This window comes from Xyrauchen texanus, chromosome 15 (assembly GCF_025860055.1).
Source record: "Xyrauchen texanus isolate HMW12.3.18 chromosome 15, RBS_HiC_50CHRs, whole genome shotgun sequence".
In the NCBI taxonomy this organism is placed as follows: Eukaryota; Metazoa; Chordata; class Actinopteri; order Cypriniformes; family Catostomidae; genus Xyrauchen; species Xyrauchen texanus.
Window position 1 is genome coordinate 860,946 of NC_068290.1, and position 19,222 is coordinate 880,167.

The 19,222-nt window shown below is 42.0% G+C and overlaps 1 protein-coding gene across 1 annotated transcript in view; it reads right to left on the minus strand.

The window, feature by feature from the left end:
- Positions 1-8,172: 8,172 nt before the first annotated feature.
- pabpc1a (poly(A) binding protein, cytoplasmic 1a) overlaps positions 8,173-19,222 on the minus strand; it is a 15,127-nt gene continuing 4,077 nt past the window's right edge. The window contains exons 2-15 of the mRNA XM_052143704.1: positions 17,254-17,447; positions 17,025-17,140; positions 14,946-15,085; positions 14,775-14,869; positions 14,559-14,696; positions 12,610-12,705; positions 12,251-12,523; positions 12,048-12,138; positions 11,855-11,968; positions 11,627-11,772; positions 10,672-10,756; positions 10,419-10,549; positions 8,604-8,699; positions 8,173-8,521 (exon numbers count right to left, since the gene is read on the minus strand). Of these exons, the coding sequence (XP_051999664.1) occupies positions 8,610-8,699; positions 10,419-10,549; positions 10,672-10,756; positions 11,627-11,772; positions 11,855-11,968; positions 12,048-12,138; positions 12,251-12,523; positions 12,610-12,705; positions 14,559-14,696; positions 14,775-14,869; positions 14,946-15,085; positions 17,025-17,140; positions 17,254-17,447 (1,709 nt within the window). The 3' untranslated portion in view covers positions 8,173-8,521; positions 8,604-8,609. The remainder of the gene's footprint in view (positions 8,522-8,603; positions 8,700-10,418; positions 10,550-10,671; positions 10,757-11,626; positions 11,773-11,854; positions 11,969-12,047; positions 12,139-12,250; positions 12,524-12,609; positions 12,706-14,558; positions 14,697-14,774; positions 14,870-14,945; positions 15,086-17,024; positions 17,141-17,253; positions 17,448-19,222) is intronic.

The following is a 19,222-nucleotide window of genomic DNA, read 5'->3' on the forward strand; positions in this document are numbered from 1 at the left end:
GGCGAGAACGCCAAAATGGATGTGAGGCTGTATCTTCGCAACGCTTCGCCGTATTGACACGAAACTTGGTATGTGTCATAGCCATCATGACTTGAGGGTACCTGCACAGTTTCAGCACAGCGCCACCTAGTGGTCAGGAGATACGAGAAACGGCTATTTTTGCGTATAACTTCTGAATAATAACGTAAAATCATGAGACTGGTCTCTTTGGATTCCTTGTAGCACAACGAGTCGATTGATACTCAAATTTTCTATGTCTGCGATTTTGGCCGTTGCCATTTTGAATTGTCGTAAAAGGCTGTATTTAACAAACGCATTGGCATCCCATTCTGAAACTTGGTATGCATCATCAGCACTATGCCCTGAGGGTACCTCTAAAATTTGGGCCCAGCGCCACCTTGTGGTCAAAAGCGGACTAAATATTTAAAAATGCTTTTAACGTTTGATTAATTTGACTTATCGTCTTGACCCTGCTCTCTTTAGATTCCTTCGGTCACGCCGAATACGCTTATACCAAATCTGCCATGGCCGGCCGTACTTCCTGTCCGCCACTTTTTCGAACTCCTCCTAGGCCGCGAGTCCGATTTGCATTAAATGTGTCATGTATCATCTAGGGACACTCATAACAAAAAAGTATCAAAAGCTTTTCGATAAACGAAACGGTTCTCGAATAGCACACCAATGGATTTGATGGCAAGTCGACAAAAAAACATCCGAGGCTGTGTCTCTGCAGCGCTTTGGCATATATTCATGAAACTTTGTGTGTGACATAATGACCCAACCCTGACCTCACTATATAAATTTGAGGACAGCGCCACCTATTTTTCAAAAGTTATAAATTATTGTATTGCAATATAAGCAATTATATTCGTTTTTTTATGGCGCTTTTCTTACAGTTGTAAACAAGTGTGCCGCACAAGCCCTCAAAAGTGAAGCCAAAACGTCTCGATCGCCCCCGGTGGCTGGTCCTAGTATAGGTCATAAACCCCGCCTCCCCATGTTATTCAACGGGACGTGAGACCAACTAAACAATTCAATTACACTTCACATATCTTTTTTCCAAAGGTAGTTTCTGTCATTTACTGTCGTTTCTATCACGTTGATGTCATTTCAAGTGTTTGTTTTCAAAATAAGTTTGTTTTTAGTTATTTGATGCTATAAAAACGCTGCTGTGACATCATGATTGACAGCTGTGATTGACAGGTTCTCTGAGTGAAGTAGTCACTGAAGCACCAACGGACTTTTTTTCGGGATCTTCGGAGGACTGAGGAGATTGGAGCTTTAAATTTAATATCTACATTTCTATAATTAATTATTTCACATCGTCATAAGTCAAAAGTGCAGGGGCGTGTGCTTGCGATTGATTCGGCGAGAGATTTCGCGGCTTTACTTCCTGCTCACTACTGTGCAGGTCTGGTCCCGAAATCGCAACTGCGCAGACTCAAGTCCCAAGATGTCAGCGCCATATCGGGACACTGGCGGCTTCAGTTCTCAACAATGGAAAAGAGCGAAGGGGCGTCGGCCATCTTTTTTTACAGTCTATGGTTGGTAATCAGTGATGTCCAATCATGCTTCCTTACATGCAGTTGGTGTGATAAGCCCCATAATTAGGGCCAAGCACCGCCTAGTGGTCAAAACTATATTACTTCAAATAACCTTCGTACTACTTGGTTTAAAATGATGATTTTGGACTAATTTAATTATTCGCCCATGCTAGCTTAGCTGCTTACTCTGCTGTATCAATGCTTGGCCCACAGTTTTACATTGTTGTTTAGAGATGAAGAGTTTACATGAACTTCAGCAGGATTTGGAGCACATCACATCTGTCGGAAACAGTGACTTTATCATGTGTGTGTGATAAGAAGAGTATTTATTGAACGCCGAGATAGTCTGAGACAGACACTGAGGACAGCATCTTATCACCAGTGTGATTGTAAAACTCAAAAAAGAAAAAGAAGAAATATCATTCATGCCAGACAAAAGAGACGAGGTATAATATCTGGTAATTAAATACATGTATTGTACTTGCTCTTGTTTCGATTGGACTCTAATTTGCTGATGAATACTGATTAAAGATGCAAATCTTTTGATTGAGTTCTGATTAAATGTAAGATTTTAATGCATAAATAATTGATAAATGCGATTACGGTATGTGTCTATACAGATAAAATATTCCCATTAAATTATTCATTAAAATAAAATATTTTCCCATTAAGTCAACAAGCTCCAAAATATATAGAAAATATATATTGATCATTTTTAAGTGTTTCATTTGAAAATAAATGCTATTTTTACCCATCGGTCTCTAATCCTCAGAGAGGGTTCAAAGGATTTGACTTTGATTATACAGCTGTCAAGGGTTACTTGTCTATCCCATAAATGTATAAAGTTACTCTACACTTCTAATGTAAAGCATTTAAGACATGACACAACCTTGACCCAAAACTATTGCGACAGAGAACAGTATGTGAACATCGACGCCAACAGAATCAAGCGAAGACGGTTGATGGTTCATGATCTTTTAGATTCACATTGTCTGTCATAATCGAATTATTTCTGATTGTATTACTTGGCATGAAACTCTGTAAGTAATGCTAATTGCAATGCTAATTGGTGCATGTGCTTGTCAATGACAGCACCTTGAATCTATTTATATCTGGAGCTTTATGGTGGTCATAAGAATCACGGCTGTAAAGTTGAAGGCCGGGTCGAGGAGAGAACATTGCTGAACCTCTTCAACAGTTGATCTGGTTTATTTCAGGCCTGATAATCCCATTGAACATTAATTCTAGCAACATTGTGAATATCGCAACGATTTTATATACATTCGGTCATTGACATTGATTTGATACATTTGATTGATTATAAAGTATCGATAAATAAGATACCGATGTTGTATCGAGAGGAACGATCCCCACATTAAAATATCGATCCTGGGTTGTTTTTAACTAGTTATTTTATTATTTATTTACCATGAAAAATTAAGACTACACTGCTCTGGGTATCTCAGCGAGTATTGACGCCGAATATCACCGCTGGAGTCGTGAGTTTGAATCCAGGGCATGCTGAATGACTCCGGTCTGGACTCCTTAGCAACCAAATTGGCCCGGTTGCTAGGGAGGGTAGAGTCACATGGGGTAACCTCCTCATGGTCGCTATAATGTGGTTCTGGCTCGGTGGGGTGTGGTGAGTGACTCCAGTCAGGTCTCCTTAGCAACCAATTGGCCGGTTGCTAGGAGGTAGAGTCACATGGGGTAACCTCCTGGTCGCTATAATGTGGTTCCGCTCGGTGGGCGTGGTGAGTTGTGCGTGGATGCCGCGGAGAATAGCGTGAAGCCTCCACACGCGCTACATCTCCACGGTAACGCCGCGCTCAACAAGTCACGTGATAAGATGCGCGGATTGACGGTCTCAGATGCGGAGGCAACTGAGATTCGTCCTCCGCCACCCGGATTGAGGCGAGTCACTACGCCACCACGAGGACTTGGAGCGCATTGGGAATTCCAAATTGGGAGAAAAAGGGGAAACAAAAAAAAATAAATAAATAAATAAATCAATGCTGATTGCGACACTCAATTGACTGATGATGATCGACAATATCGGGAAATGTAAAATACAAAGTTCTGGGAAGTCAGTAAATATATTAAACAGTAGTCCAGGGTGTGAAACTAGCACCCGCCAACCACGACAAGGCTGAATTCAGTTCTCAAGCTCCTCGTCCAAATGTATTTCATGCGCGGGTCGTTTTGCTCATCATCCCGTAACATGCGGGCGACCTGTAAGACATCTCGGATTGACACATGACAAGAAATGCTGTTAGACACAAAGACGTGCGCTTGAAGAAACTTTATTATATTTTTAAGGACAGACATTTTTCATTGACGTATACTTGCGTGATGGCAAATGTGGACGTTGGAGATGGTGAAAGGATTTGTGGAGCTGGTTGCAGGGCCCAAGCCTTTGTGAGGCCCTAAGCAGAAATTGATTTGGGGGCCCCTCGGTGCCGCCAGTAAATATAAAGACAGACAGGAAGTGATCAGGTCAAAAGATCAAGTACTGTGTTCTTGAGCAGGGATTGATTACCGACTGGGCAAATGGGGCCCTTGACCACCAGGGGGTGGGGCTTTAAGGTTGTGCAATCTAGTTTGGTGATCCCCCTGCTCGAAAACCCTTTTGGGCATGAACAACTTTCACCCTAACACTAAATGTATATATAAATGTATATATATACAGCTCTGGAAAAAAATTAAGAGATCACTGGAAAATGATCATTTTCTCTGGATTTACCATTTTTAGGTATGTGTTTGAGTAAAATGAACATTTTTGTTTAATTCTATAAAGTACTGACAACATTTCTCCCAAATTCCAAATAAAAATATTGTCATTTACAGCATTTATTTGCAGAAAATGACAACTAAGTAAATCAGTTATTTAGACCCTGTCTGTATTTGTGGTAAATAAAACAGCGCGACATGCAACGAATTGAAAATAATCTTTGTCCTACAGCTTCTGTTTGAGTGTCAGATGATGTTCCTTTAGCGCTAATTCTCGTGTGCCATCGCAAACAGAGATGAAACATACCGTAAAGCATGAATCTGGACGTCAGACCATTTAAAACTTGCGCATAAGGATTGTTGTTATGACTGATTGGACTGTAGACGCACTCGTCTCTGATTGGCCATTGCCGTTTCATTGCTCAACGCACGCGTCTGTGATTGGTTAGAACCTTAACCGCTGTAAAAACATGTACTAAGTATAAACCACGCAACAGGAGTTACTTAAATGGAAAAATCTTCAGTTTTCACGATTACATAAATGTGACAGACGTAATCGCCATTAGTTTTTCGATTAATAAAATATATTTACGTTTAGCAGGGAAATAAAGTTACAGTGCAAATTATAGTTACTCCTTGTGCATTAGATGCTGGAAATGTCCCGCCCTTACTGAAAAGCGGAAGTAGAAACAGTTCCATCCTGCACAAGTATTTGCTAATACAGCCTTATCAATTTTATTTCATTTTGAAGCTTCTGATTATTTTTTATGTTCATGGTAACCAAATAAATAATATCTCAAGTTTAAAAACATTCTTTTAGAATCTATATTTTTTCACAGCTCACGATTCACACATCCTGTGGAATAATTGCAAACAAATTGGTCTCACTTTTCAAAGAACCCCCAAATAACAAAATAAAACACTCTGATTATTCAAAAATAATAATGTATGTGTTTATAGTCTTATGATAAACAAACCATTTTGTTGTCCTAACTTTGTAAACATGTAATTCTGGTTGTGTTCACTCTCTCTCACTTTGAAAAGTCTCATTTTATTCCACTAGATGGCAGAAATCACTAGAAACAATAATCACATTCCATCACAATATACAGATGTGAACTGTAGGTGGCGCTCTAACACATTATACCCCTCACAGATGTGAACTGTAGGTGGCGCTCTAACACATTATACCCATCACAGATGTGAACTGTAGGGGGCGCTCTAACACATTATACCCCTCACAGATGTGAACTGTAGGGGGCGCGCTAACACATTTTACCCCTCACAGATGTGAACTGTAGGGGGCTCTAACACATTATACCCCTCACAGATGTGAACTGTAGGGGCGCTAACACATTATACCCCTCACAGATGTGAACTGTAGGGGGCTCTAACACATTATACCCCTCACAGATGTGAACTGTAGGGGCGCTCTAACACATTATACCCCTCACAGATGTGAACTGTAGGGGGCTCTAACACATTATACCCCTCACAGATGTGAACTGTAGGGGCTCTAACACATTATACCCCTCACAGATGTGAACTGTAGGGGCGCTCTAACACATTATACCCCTCACAGATGTGAACTGTAGGGGCGCTAACACATTTTACCCCTCACAGATGTGAACTGTAGGGGGCTCTAACACATTATACCCCTCACAGATGTGAACTGTAGGGGCGCTAACACATTATACCCCTCACAGATGTGAACTGTAGGGGGCTCTAACACATTATACCCCTCACAGATGTGAACTGTAGGGGGCTCTAACACATTATACCCCTCACAGATGTGAACTGTAGGGGGCGCTCTAACACATTATACCCCTCACAGATGTGAACTGTAGGGGGCGCTCTAACACATTATACCCCTCACAGATGTGAACTGTAGGGGGCGCTCTAACACATTATACCCCTCACAGATGTGCTCATCCATAGACATTCAGTCTAATGTTCAGTTCAAGCAACACTCTCATTATTTCATTGAATATCTCGGCCTCTGAGTGGACTACAAGCTCAATATAGGTTTTTTATACCTTATATCGTTTGAAAGCTTTAATATGCCCACTGTTTTGCGATCTGAATGACGTTGTTACAGTATCACCACCATGTAAATTAAATTGTCATCTATTAATACAATATTGATAATAAAACGTATTAAATCAACTAGCTTCGATGTCTTGAGGTCTCCGCTACTCTGGTGAAACGTCGGCGTTGTTTGAGCCCACACGAGTCTCTCTGTAATTCACAGGCTGGAGCTGTCAATCAAACCAGATCAAAGGCTCCATGGCCTCTCTAATATGCACATGTGCGGTTTCAGTCAATAGATCCAGCCAATGGATTGCCATTCAAGATTTGATTGACAGGTCATGTAGCCATTGGTATGTTTCTATGGTTACAGGGGTTGGCCTTGCTCATTCCAGAACGGTGACATCATCCTGCTGTTGATAATTTCTCCCAACTCAATCGTTTATTCTCAATTTTTAGAGTAGGTGCAACAAATAACACAAAATGACAATTAAATGACATTTTTGGCCTTTCTAAAATATTCAGTGACCAATATATCCACCCTTCTATCAATAATGGCCACGAGCCGTCCATCCATTGCTTGATCTGTTCACGATCAACTTCCGCTGAAGCAGCAACCGCAGCCTCCCAAACGCTGTTCAAAGAGGCGTATTGTCTTCACGCTTTGAGAAGGGCCCACACGTTCTCAGGTGAGGAAGGGGCCCAAAGTCATTATTTGGGCATCTTTGAGGCCCTTGCTGGCTAGCCAAGCAGTGGAGTACTTGGATGCATGTGATGGATTGTCCCACATAAAGATCATGACCTTCCTGTATCACTGCTTGAAGAAAGTACTTTCCAGAAACTGGCCGTAGGTTTGAGAGTTGAGTTTCAGTCCATCTTCAACTCGAAAAGGTCCAACTACCTCATCCTTAATGATAGCAGCCCATCCCAGTACCCCCTCCAAGTGGTGCCCTGTGCCCATTAGTGATCCCGTCCGTCTGGTCCATCAAGAGTCACTCTCAATTCATCCGTCCATTAAACCTTTGAAAAGGTCTCGATGCTTCAGCTTGTGAATATATTCAGTGGCGGTCGTGTTTCAGTCTTCTTGACCGTGCCCATGTCTCGGAGCAGTTGGCACATTGTACTTCTGGGCACTCCAGGTAGGGTATGGTTCTGGAGTATGGTGGCACTGGAGGATAATGGGTTCCTGGTAGCTTCACGTTTAATTCTTCTCAAGTCTTTTGACCCAGTTGACAATTCGCAACAAAGCGTTTGATTGTCCGGTGGTCACGCCTCAATAGTTTGGCTATTTCAAGAGTGTCTGAAAGGCACTTTACAATATTTGACTTTTCAGTGCCAGTTAAATCTCTTTTTTGACCCATTTTACCTGACGTAATGAAGCTGCCTAATAATGATGCACACCTTCTTATAAGGTGTCAGTCACTTTGGCCACACCCCCCTCATTACACAAATACACACCACCTGAAAATGGTTGAATCCAATCAGCATTCAAGCTTATATGGTTTGGAGATGCTCTCTTGCCTAATAATCGTGCACAGTGTATTTAACTCGGATAGCACTATACATTGTGTATGTTTGTCAGTATTCTGTGCACACAAACACTTCCATGTTTAATGTACAGCCCATTAACCGTTGATTAATCCAATAGTATTAAACATGATCAATTACATTTGTACAGTCTTGCTGAGAACCTCAAAAACACGTCCACATTTCACCCCAACATCTGAGAAATTAAATATATAAATATATATAAAACATGTGATCTTTGGAGTGAAATATAACCCGGACGTGTTTCAGGAGATTCAGACTGATGCAATGGTTGAAAACACGTCCATCACTTCTGACACAATCAATAAAACAAACAATGATAAATGTTTCATGTTTTATTTATTCAAGAAGTTTAATCCAAATGTACTTTCTCCAAATGTTCATCCATCAACAGCAAGAACACACGGACATCGAGCGTTCAGTTAAAAGGAATAAAAATTAAGGAATGTTTTGGAATTTTCAAAATTAAAAGTTTTCCTTTTTTTTTTTTTTCTCTTTCTCTCCCTCTCTCAATATAATCAAGGTGAAGATTGTGTTTCTTGACCTGGCAAAATATTTGTGTGAATTTGTATTTTATTTTATTTTTCCTGTTTTAAGTTTTTTTTTTCTCAATATTTGTGATTATTTTTCCAATATTTTCCCGTCTTGGTGAAGTCATGTCCGTAATCGTTCTGAAAACAAAAATAGGGATGTTAAAGACAATAATCCAAATCAAACACTCTTTAACGACATAAACCAGCATTCAAATGTCACCTGGTCTTAAACGGGTGGCACAGCAGGACTGGGCACTGATTTCTGGGCAGCTTCTTTGGCCTGGTGAGCCTGTAGCACAGCAACGGCTTCATCCACCTGGAACAGATACAGTTACTTAATAACTGATGATTCCAACATAACAGATCAAATAATGTCAAATGTTCATGAAAAATGACAATTCTGCCACACAAGGCATAAAAATGAACCTTTAACCCGTAATGCATGCTAATAACACACTTACATATTAGCATTTACATCTATCAAAAATGGATGTACAAACACCCAGACAGCATCACATTAACAAACATTTCTATGGAATATATTTTGATGCTTTATTTTTCATAGATCAAAGAAATAATGCAACAAATGTAGAACAGGATTAATTATATTCCACACTGAAGTTTCAACACACATTGAGCTACACAATCTCCACACGTGTTTGTTCTCAGGCACTTACTGAGTCTAAACAGACGCACAGTTTACATCATTTCATTAGTACACCCAAATGACATTAATCATATCATACTGTTCATGTGTTAAACTTGCTATAGTTTACACTTCAGTGATGTTTCCAGTGTCAAACGTAAATCAAGTCAATCACTGAAACAACAGCGCCACCTTGAGGAACAAAGTCAAAGCACTAAAAAGTCGGACGAAGGGGACGAGGATTTCAGGCAAATGACAAATATATTTTCTAAAAGCCATTTCATATTATTAAGGGCGAGGTGATAGAATTACACCTTTTAATTATTATTTTTATTGGCTTTCTGAAAGTGTTTTCCATGACTGAAAAGACAAGGGACATGTCAGAAATAACCTATTTTATGAGACAAAGATTGTCTTTACACAAGGGGGCGCTAGACTGAGTCCTCCATTGATCTGCACTCAAATCTCAGAACCTTTTACATCTCATGTCATCTTTCTCTCTGGAAATTAATTAAAACTGATTATTGCAAGGATTCATACTTGTTAAATCAACCTATAAAATATATATTTTAAATCCTCCAGCAACACTTGATTGTGATTGGCCCATTCTGAACAGCGCTGACAAAAGTAACAGGTGTCACGTGACAGCGCCATCTATGCGCTGCTTCAGCAGTCGTCGGTCATGTTCTCCCAAAATAAAAACATTTCATTTATTAAATGATTTCAGCAATGTGTTTTACCAGTGCTAAAAAAGCACTTTTTAAGCACCTCTTGGTGAAAATAAATGCTAGTCACATTCCTGATAATGAGAGCTTTCATTTGATATATGACATGTCCGTTTATGTGCCATGTGAACGACTTATTTTCATATAGATACACACACACTTCGACCCATTACCTCTAGGGGGCGCCATTCTTCAACGTGAATGTTTTGAGGCCTTATTTTGTTATTTTAAGTTACACAAATGCAGAAGTGATGTTTATCAATGAAAAGTTGAGATTCTAAGCTTTAAAATGATACCTCACATGACCTGACTTATGTATATGTGGACTTTAACATTTTTCGTGACATTGCCCCCTTTTGGACTCGCCGGCGGTTTTAAACCCATTAAGAATTTTTGCATTGACACTTTCATGACAATTAAGCACATTTTACAAGGATTAGAATCACCATTGAGCATTTCAATGCAAAATCTCTTAACAGTCCTATAAGTAAGCTTTATTTAAACAAAAGTACACGCTTCTGACATGTTTAGTGAGATTCACACGAACAGTGTCCATATGAGTCACAGTTACACAGCTGTACCTAAACCAATCCAAAGACATGATACTAAACACTGTTTGTGGGTTAAATCAGATGTGGTGTGATGCGATCATGTGACCCCTGACCTTTGACCGCAGTGACTCTGGTGACTCCAGCATGTGCAGCAGCTCAGAGTTGTCGATCTCCAGCAACATTCCAGTGATTTTTCCTGCCAGACTGGGATGCATGTTCTGAATGAGCGGGAACAGGCGCTCACCTGAGACGAGAGAAACACGTGAGTTGTCTCATAACGTCCGCCATGTTGCGTGCCATAGAAGATAAACCCTGCTTAGCGAAACAATCAATACTCTTATATTTAGAGTTTAGAAAGACACTCACCCAGCATCTGCTTCTGTTCCTGTGGCAGGGCGGCAGCCAGCATGGACGCAGTCAGCGGCTCCTGACCCTGAACATGGACCGCAGACTGGAGAGGGGGGCACATTTTTATAGATTTTTAGTAAACCACAAATTCTAAAGACACTGAGCCCAGTTTACAGCTGGTATTATGATCCATGACAACTAACATTTTGAGTGAACTGTCCCTTCAACAGAACATCTTTTGTGTTGGGTTTGGAACAACATGAGGTGATAAATTAATATCTGTGTGAACACATTTAAAGGGACAGTTCACCCAAAAATGACTTCACCCTCATACCATCCCAGATGTGACTGACTTTCTTCTGCAGAACACAAATGAAGATATTTCAGCTCTGTAGGTCCATACAATGCAAGTGAATGGTGACCAGAACTTTGAAGCCCAAAAAAGCACATAAAGGCAGCATAAAAGCAGTCCAGCGGTTTAATCCATGTCTCTAGAAGACATATGACAGGTGTGGGTGAGAAACAGATCAATCTAAGTCCTTTTATAATAAATCTAAATCTCCACTTTCACATCTGAAAGTCACATGTGGTGTCCATTTAGTTTCACTTTCAGATGTGAAAGTGAAAGTGGAGATTTAGAGTAAAAATGGACTTAATCGTTTACCCGTTTCTCATCCACACCAATCATATTCCTTCAGAAGACATGGCTTAAACCACTGGAGTCTTATGGATTACTTTTATGCTGCATTTCTGTGCTTTTTAGAGCTTCAAAGTTCTGGTCACCATTCACTTACATTGTGTAGACCAACAGAGCGGAGATGTTCTTCTAAAAATCTTCATTTGTGTTCTGCAGAAGAAAAAAAGTCACACACATCTGGGATGGCATGAGGGCGAGTAAATGACAGAATTTGTATCTTTAGCCCCATTCGGACGGGACTACTTTTCCCTGAGGAGGTCAGTGTTTCTCTCATACCTGCTGCATGGGCACTTGCTGTTGTGTGGGCATGTGCTGCTGTGGGTTGCGGACTCCAGGGGCATACTTGTACTGCGGCATTCTCACTGGAGCTGTACCTGTCGCTGCGCCCCCCGCTGGAGGACGAGGACCAATAGCGTGAGAGTCTGACGGGAAAACAGACAACTTAGACATGTCAACACTGGATGCATGTTTCTAGAATGCATTACTGCAGGGCCGTTCACTCACTCATGCGTTGCGAGGTGATCATGCGGGGCATCTGGTTGGATGGGGGCCGCACTGCACCGAAAGTCTGTGGACGGGGCGCTGAACTCCTGATCGCGTTGGGCATGTTCTGGAAATCTGCAATGAAGAATAAATTAAACGGCTGTGACGGTCTACGGGATGAGTTATGGGAGGAAACGTAGGCAGAGGTACTCACGCTGAGGGCGGACTCCCGGTGACGTCCAGCGAGGGCTGGGGCGGAGCTGTGCGAGCTGACTGGCGGGGTAGTACGCGGCACGGTTCTGAGGCTGTAACACAAACATGACATGCATTGAGAGCTCAGTCGAAACAAGGCCACACGCTTCCTCTCAAGGAATATGACAACAGCACGTTTTACATAACCGGACACGGACGTCTGACCTGTGGAATGGCAGCCATGAAGTACCCGGATGGTGGCGTGGGCTGGTAGGGGTTGAGGACGGGGTTCGGCACGGCTCTGACGGTCGCCATCCTCTGCATGTACTGGCTGGTGAGGTGGGCCTGACGCTCCTCTTTCCTCTGCGCCAGGGCCACGTACAGCGGCTTGGTGGCGACGATACGTCCGTTCATTTCGGTCACCGCTTTAGTGGCTTCTTCAGGAGAAGAGAAACAAACGAATCCAAAACCTTTGCTGCGGCCGCCCTCCATCATCACCTGAAGGAAACGATAGGACAGGTGTATTTCAGTGACTCGTGAGACTCGTGAGACCAGAAACGTTTAGTAAATAAACTCGTTTATACCTTGGCGCTTGTGATGGTGCCAAATGGAGCGAATTCTTTACGCAGACGCTCGTCGTCCAAGCCGTCGTCCAGATTTTTAACGTATAGATTCACTCCCTGTTGAACAAGACGAACACCAGTGAGATCATTCAAACACGATATTAAACAGCACTCGGGACACATTCAGCAGTATTGCATATTTTGACAAGATTATTAAGAAATCTGCATCATAACAATGAAACTTACGACAAGAATAAAATAACGTTGAAAGATATTAATGCACAATGTTAAAAGTCTTATATTTCTATTCATCAAACAATCGTTTCTGCTCTAAAGTGACGTCCGTTAGATCAGGCCATGCCCACGACTGGTGACTGACTCCGCCCTATTATCATAGCTCCTCCCCTGAGTGATGTACACACAGTGCTGGAGCAGATGCAGTGAAGAGTAATGTCTCATAAGTGTTCTGTACTTCATGTACTCCCGGCATCAGAGACACTGACGACGCAGTGGACAAGCTGGACTGTAATCGGGCATACCGGGCATTTTCCCGGTGGGCCGACGCAATTTGGGGCTGATCAGGGGCGGACTGGTGATTGGGAGAACTGAGTGGACCGGTGGGTCTGCTGCAAAACGAGCCTTGATAAGCTAAAATGATCCGCCGCGTTATGCAGAACAGACCACAAACCGGTGCCGCGTTATGCAGAAAAGGACAGCGAACACCCCCCGCTCAACTTTTGGGCAGTTGCTGTGTAACATCCCGGGACGATTTCTCTTCCGAGTTCTGTCTGAATTCCGGCATTTACTCTGTCAGTCATATCGGTTCTGATTAGTTGTTGCTATAGTAACCGAAGCAGGAGCTCTAAATGCACAGCCTCTTCCTGAAAGGGGGCGGGGAGCAGCAGCTCATTTGCATTTAAAGAGACACACACATGATATCAGTCTGTTTGCGATTCCACCCAAAAAGAGGCGTTTATAACATGATATAATAAATGATCCGTGAGCTGAAACTTCACACACATTCTGGAGACACATGAGACTTATATTACATACTATAAAAAGGGGCAGAATACGTTTGCTTTAAGGCTTTAAAACTATATGAATGACTTAAATTATTATGTTTTAAATATCAAAATATTTCTAAATACTTAAAACATGTCTCTTTTTGGTCAATTTTACATTGTTTTGGAATGCATTAATAATAAACACCAATAAACACATTTTATTATATTTATATTATAGTATGCAATATTAAAACCTTTGTCCTAATTTCTTCACTTTCACATGTTATTTTAACCCTATACTATCATGTATCCTATATGAATCATAACGTTTGACGGCTCCTGTTTCACTCTGTTCCAGCTGACGAGTCAAACAACCTACAGAATATACACGTCACATGTTTATGGCGCCATCTGGTGGTTATATGTGGGAAAATTGGTTTTAATGTTTTTAATCAGTCAGTTAAATAATGGCGGTGGACTTGCAGGATGTTGGGATAAATAACAGCTTATATAAATGTTCAAGATAACATTTTAATGAAAGTTTTTGACATGCTAAATAAAACTAGCCTATCGTATGTTTCAAAGCGCTATGTTTATGTTAATAAATGACTGTGGACATGATTAGGCCTTACGTGTTAAATATGACATATGTTATACATTTATGATATTATTGTTTTGTCCTCTTGAAGACTAAAAATTTTACTTTAATCACTTTAAAATCTATAAGATAATTATTATATTTGTTTTTCGAGGGCAGAAATGCATCTCAGATTTCAAATATGACATGCCGTAATAGACATAAATGATCTAATAAATACAAAGTATGAATGTATATGATATATAAGCCTCGACATTACCAGGCACCATGTTTACATCTTTCAAAATCCTTAAACTTTATGTCCAGGTTAAAACACCATTTTGACTCTTTTGCGATATTCTCGTCCGGTCGGCTGCTGGTCACGTTACCTGATAGCGGGTCATGCGGTCCTGCTTCATCTGCTCAAATTTGCGCTTGAGTTCTGTCTGTCGTTCTCCTTTCTTCTGAGCGCGGCCCACGTACACCTGCTTCCCGTTCAGCTCTTTCCCGTTCATCTCATCCACAGCCTGATGACCGGAGGAAAGCACGTCAAAACCAACGAACACCAAACCTTAAAGATTTCAGACATCGTCACATTCACTCACTCTCTGGGCGTCCTCGTGCCGCTCGAAGCTGACGAATCCAAAGCCTCTCGATTTGCCGCTGTCATCGGTCATGACGCGAATGCTCAACGCTGGACCTGAAATAACACGCAAAATATCAAAGATACAATTCAACTCGCCGAGTCAACATCCTTCCACCGGCAAAATACTCACCAAACTTTCCGAATATCTCCTTCAGCTTCTCATCGTCCATGTCCTCTCCGAAGTTCTTGATGTAAACGTTGGTGAACTCTTTGGCGCGGGCGCCCATCTCCACCTCACGCTCCTTGCGAGACTTGAAGCGACCGACAAACCTTTAATGTTAAAAAACAAAATCCTTAATTATTCAGATCTTGAGTGACCGACTAAGCGGGTGTTTTCCTCACAGCTGTGTTATTGTAGTGTAATACAGTAGTTTACAGTAAGTTACCATTAATACCATTTTTAATTGATCATGATAAAATACATTTTCCCATTACTGACTTTTTGGTGCAATACAGTAATGAGAATTATAATGGAAATAAAACATTTCCAAAAATGTGTTTCCCTTTTTTCCCCAATCTGTAACGCCCAATTCCCAGTGCGCTGTAAGTCCTCGTGGTGGTGTAGAGACTCAATCCGGGTGGCAGAGGACGAATCTCAGTTGCCTCCGCGTCTGAGACCGTCAATCCTGCGCATCTTATCACGTGACTTGAGCGCGTTACCATGGAGACGTAGCGCGTGTGGAGGCTTCACGCTATTCTCCGCGGCATCCACGCACAACTCACCACACATCCCACCGAGAGCAAGAACCACATTATAGCGACCACGAGGAGGTTACCCCATGTGACTCTACCCTCCCTAGCAACCGGGCCAATTTGGTTACCCCATGTGACTCTACCCTCCCTAGCAACCGGGCCAATTTGGTTACCCCATGTGACTCTACCCTCCCTAGCAACCGGGCCAATTTGGTTACCCCATGTGACTCTACCCTCCCTAGCAACCGGGCCAATTTGGTTACCCCATGTGACTCTACCCTCCCTAGCAACCGGGCCAATTTGGTTACCCCATGTGACTCCTACCCTCCCTAGCAACCGGGCCAATTTGGTTACCCCATGTGACTCTACCCCTCCCTAGCAACCCGGGCCAATTTGGTTACCCCATGTGACTCTACCCTCCCTAGCAACCAGGCCAATTTGGTTACCCCATGTGACTCTACCCTCCCTAGCAACCGGGCCAATTTGGTTACCCCATGTGACTCTACCCTCCCTAGCAACCGGCCCAATTTGGTTACCCCATGTGACTCTACCCTCCCTAGCAACCGGGCCAATTTGGTTACCCCATGTGACTCTACCCTCCCTAGCAACCGGCCCAATTTGGTTGCTTAGGGGACCTGACTGGAGTCACTCAACACACCCTGGATTCAAACGCGCGACTCCAGGTGTGATAATGGGCTTTTCCACTGCACGGTACAAATTTACTCTACTCGCTTTTTAGGGGTTTTCCACTGCGGATAGAATCTGGTACATGGTACTTGGTTTAGTACCATCTCTGTCGAGGTTCCAAGCGAGCCGAGTCGATACTAAATGTGACGTCAAAATCCTGCAGAATCATCACTACCAGTCACTGGAATTGCAACACGGGACATCATCCCGCTAGTTTTAAAGTTAGCAACAGCCGTATCATTTGTTCAAACGACTTTCGAAATGTGAAAAAATAAATGGCTGTGCGCAAAACCACGCTGTGGTCCATAAACTAGGTGCAGACGGTCTACTCGTTAGCGAACGAATGAAACAGTATCTCAGCGGTTAGCCACAAACGGCTACCATCGGACCTACCACACAGAACCATCAAGGAAAAGTGGTTCGACCAAATGGATGCTATCTAAACCGGCGAGCAACGGGAGGGAGAGTCGCGCTGGACTGGCGTTGATCCACGCTAGAGAATGGTACGTTTTGTTATGTTAATCCCTATAATCCTCTAATCCCGCCCTCGTTGAGGCGGCACTAAACTGCAGTGGAAATGCAAGCTCAGAAAAGTGAAGCGAGTCGAGTCGAACCGTAATGTGCCGTGGAAAAGTGCCAAAAGTCAGCGTCTTTACCACCGAGCTGCCCAGGCCCCCCTAAAGAAAAACTATTCATTTAGATTTTGGGGTGACCCAATGATTTGCCACTTCACACCAACAGCCACATAATGATGCAGTTAATCAAAACACACATACAATATTTTCAGACGTGCAACATGAACTCTGATTCCCTTTTTAAAGTCACTTACACTTTGCGATCATTGAGCAACATGCCGTTCATTTTCTCAATGGCCCTCTCTGCAGCCTCGTGGGTCTCAAAGTGCACAAATCCGTATCCTTTAGATCCATTCTCATCACAAACCACCTTCAGAACAACACCGAGCACAAGCATCAAACGGTTAAAGCTCATGTTAATGAACAGAACTGCTGTAAACGTGCACCACACCCCCACGTCACCGCAAAACACGTCTTCGTTACCTTGCAGGAGAGGATGTTTCCGAAGGCGGAGAATGTATCGTAAAGCGCCTTGTTGTCAATGGACTTGTCCAGGTTCTTGATGAAGATGTTCCCGACGCCACTCTTGCGCAGCGAGGGGTCCCGCTGGGACCACATGATCCGTAGGGGTCTGCCCTTGATCACGTCGAAGTTCATGGTGTCCAAAGCGCGCTCGGCTGAAACAGGACGGAGTTTACAAACATTAGTTTTACAGTATCTGGTTATGACTAGTGAACTTTAATCCTGACAACACTGTAAATACTTGTAATAAGTGAAAAAATCAATTATTTGAACTCCTTTAATCTGGGCCAGCAGCGTTCAGAAGCTTTTTATTTGACGACAGAGGTGGACAATACACTGTTACCACTGATCGAATTTATTATTGCATTTCTACAGCCATATTAGCATCAAACGCATCTTATGGCAAGTTTAATGTCGTTTAAACCACTTAAGATATTACAACATTGCAATAGAAACAATATAAGAGAGACACCTCTACTGGCATTAAAAGCAGGACGGTCTAGAAAAATATACTTCTGGTAAATCACATCTTCCAGAAATCACACAAAAGGCGATTCTACACTTTTCAATAAACTACAAAATATTTGAGAAGTTGTTGATTTAAGCATGTACATTGTATCGGTTTAACATCGGTTTGGGTCGCTGCCATTGTTTGCCAGATCTCTCTCGTAAAAGATATTCAAATCTCAATGGGACCAAATTGGTTACGATTAAAAATAAAAACACTTGTGTAAGTCTTGAATGACCGATACGACCCCCAATGGCGCGTTTATTTCAAAAGAAAAGGATTACATTTATAACAGCATTGGCCATATAAATCGTTATGAACGCCCCTCGTCCCACATTAGATGTGAAAATATGTAGGTCTATTAATTTGGATACAAACACACGTACGAACGCATAGAAACACACAAACACATACACAATCACACACACAAACGCATACAATCACACACACGGGTACACTTACAATCACACACAAACGCATACAATCACACTCACATACAATCACACACACACATACAATCACACTCAGGTACACATACAATCACACTCAGGTACACATACAATCACACTCAGGTACACATACAATCACACTCAGGTACACATACAATCACACACACATACACAAACACATACAATCACACTCAGGTACACATACAATCACACTCAGGTACACATACAATCACACACACATACACAAACACATACAATCACACTCAGGTACACATACAATCACACTCAGGTACACATACAATCACACTCAGGTACACATACAATCACACACACATACACAAACACATACAATCACACTCAGGTACACATACAATCACACTCAGGTACACATACAATCACACTCAGGTACACATACAATCACACACACATACACAAACACATACAATCACACTCAGGTACACATACAATCACACTCAGGTACACATACAATCACACACACATACACAAACACATACAATCACACTCAGGTACACATACAATCACACTCAGGTACACATACAATCACACACACATACAATCACACACACACATACAATCACACTCAGGTACACATACAATCACACACACAATCACACTCAGGTACACAAACACATACAATCACACTCAGGTACACATACAATCACACACACACACGGGTACACATACAATCACACTCAGGTACACATACAATCACACACACACATACAATCACACTCAGGTACACATACAATCACACTCAGGTACACAAACACATACAATCACACTCAGGTACACATACAATCACACACACACACACACACACATACAATCACACTCAGTACACACACAATCACACTCAGGTACACAAACACATACAATCACACTCAGGTACACATACAATCACACACACACACACATACAAACACATACAATCACACTCAGGTACACATACAAT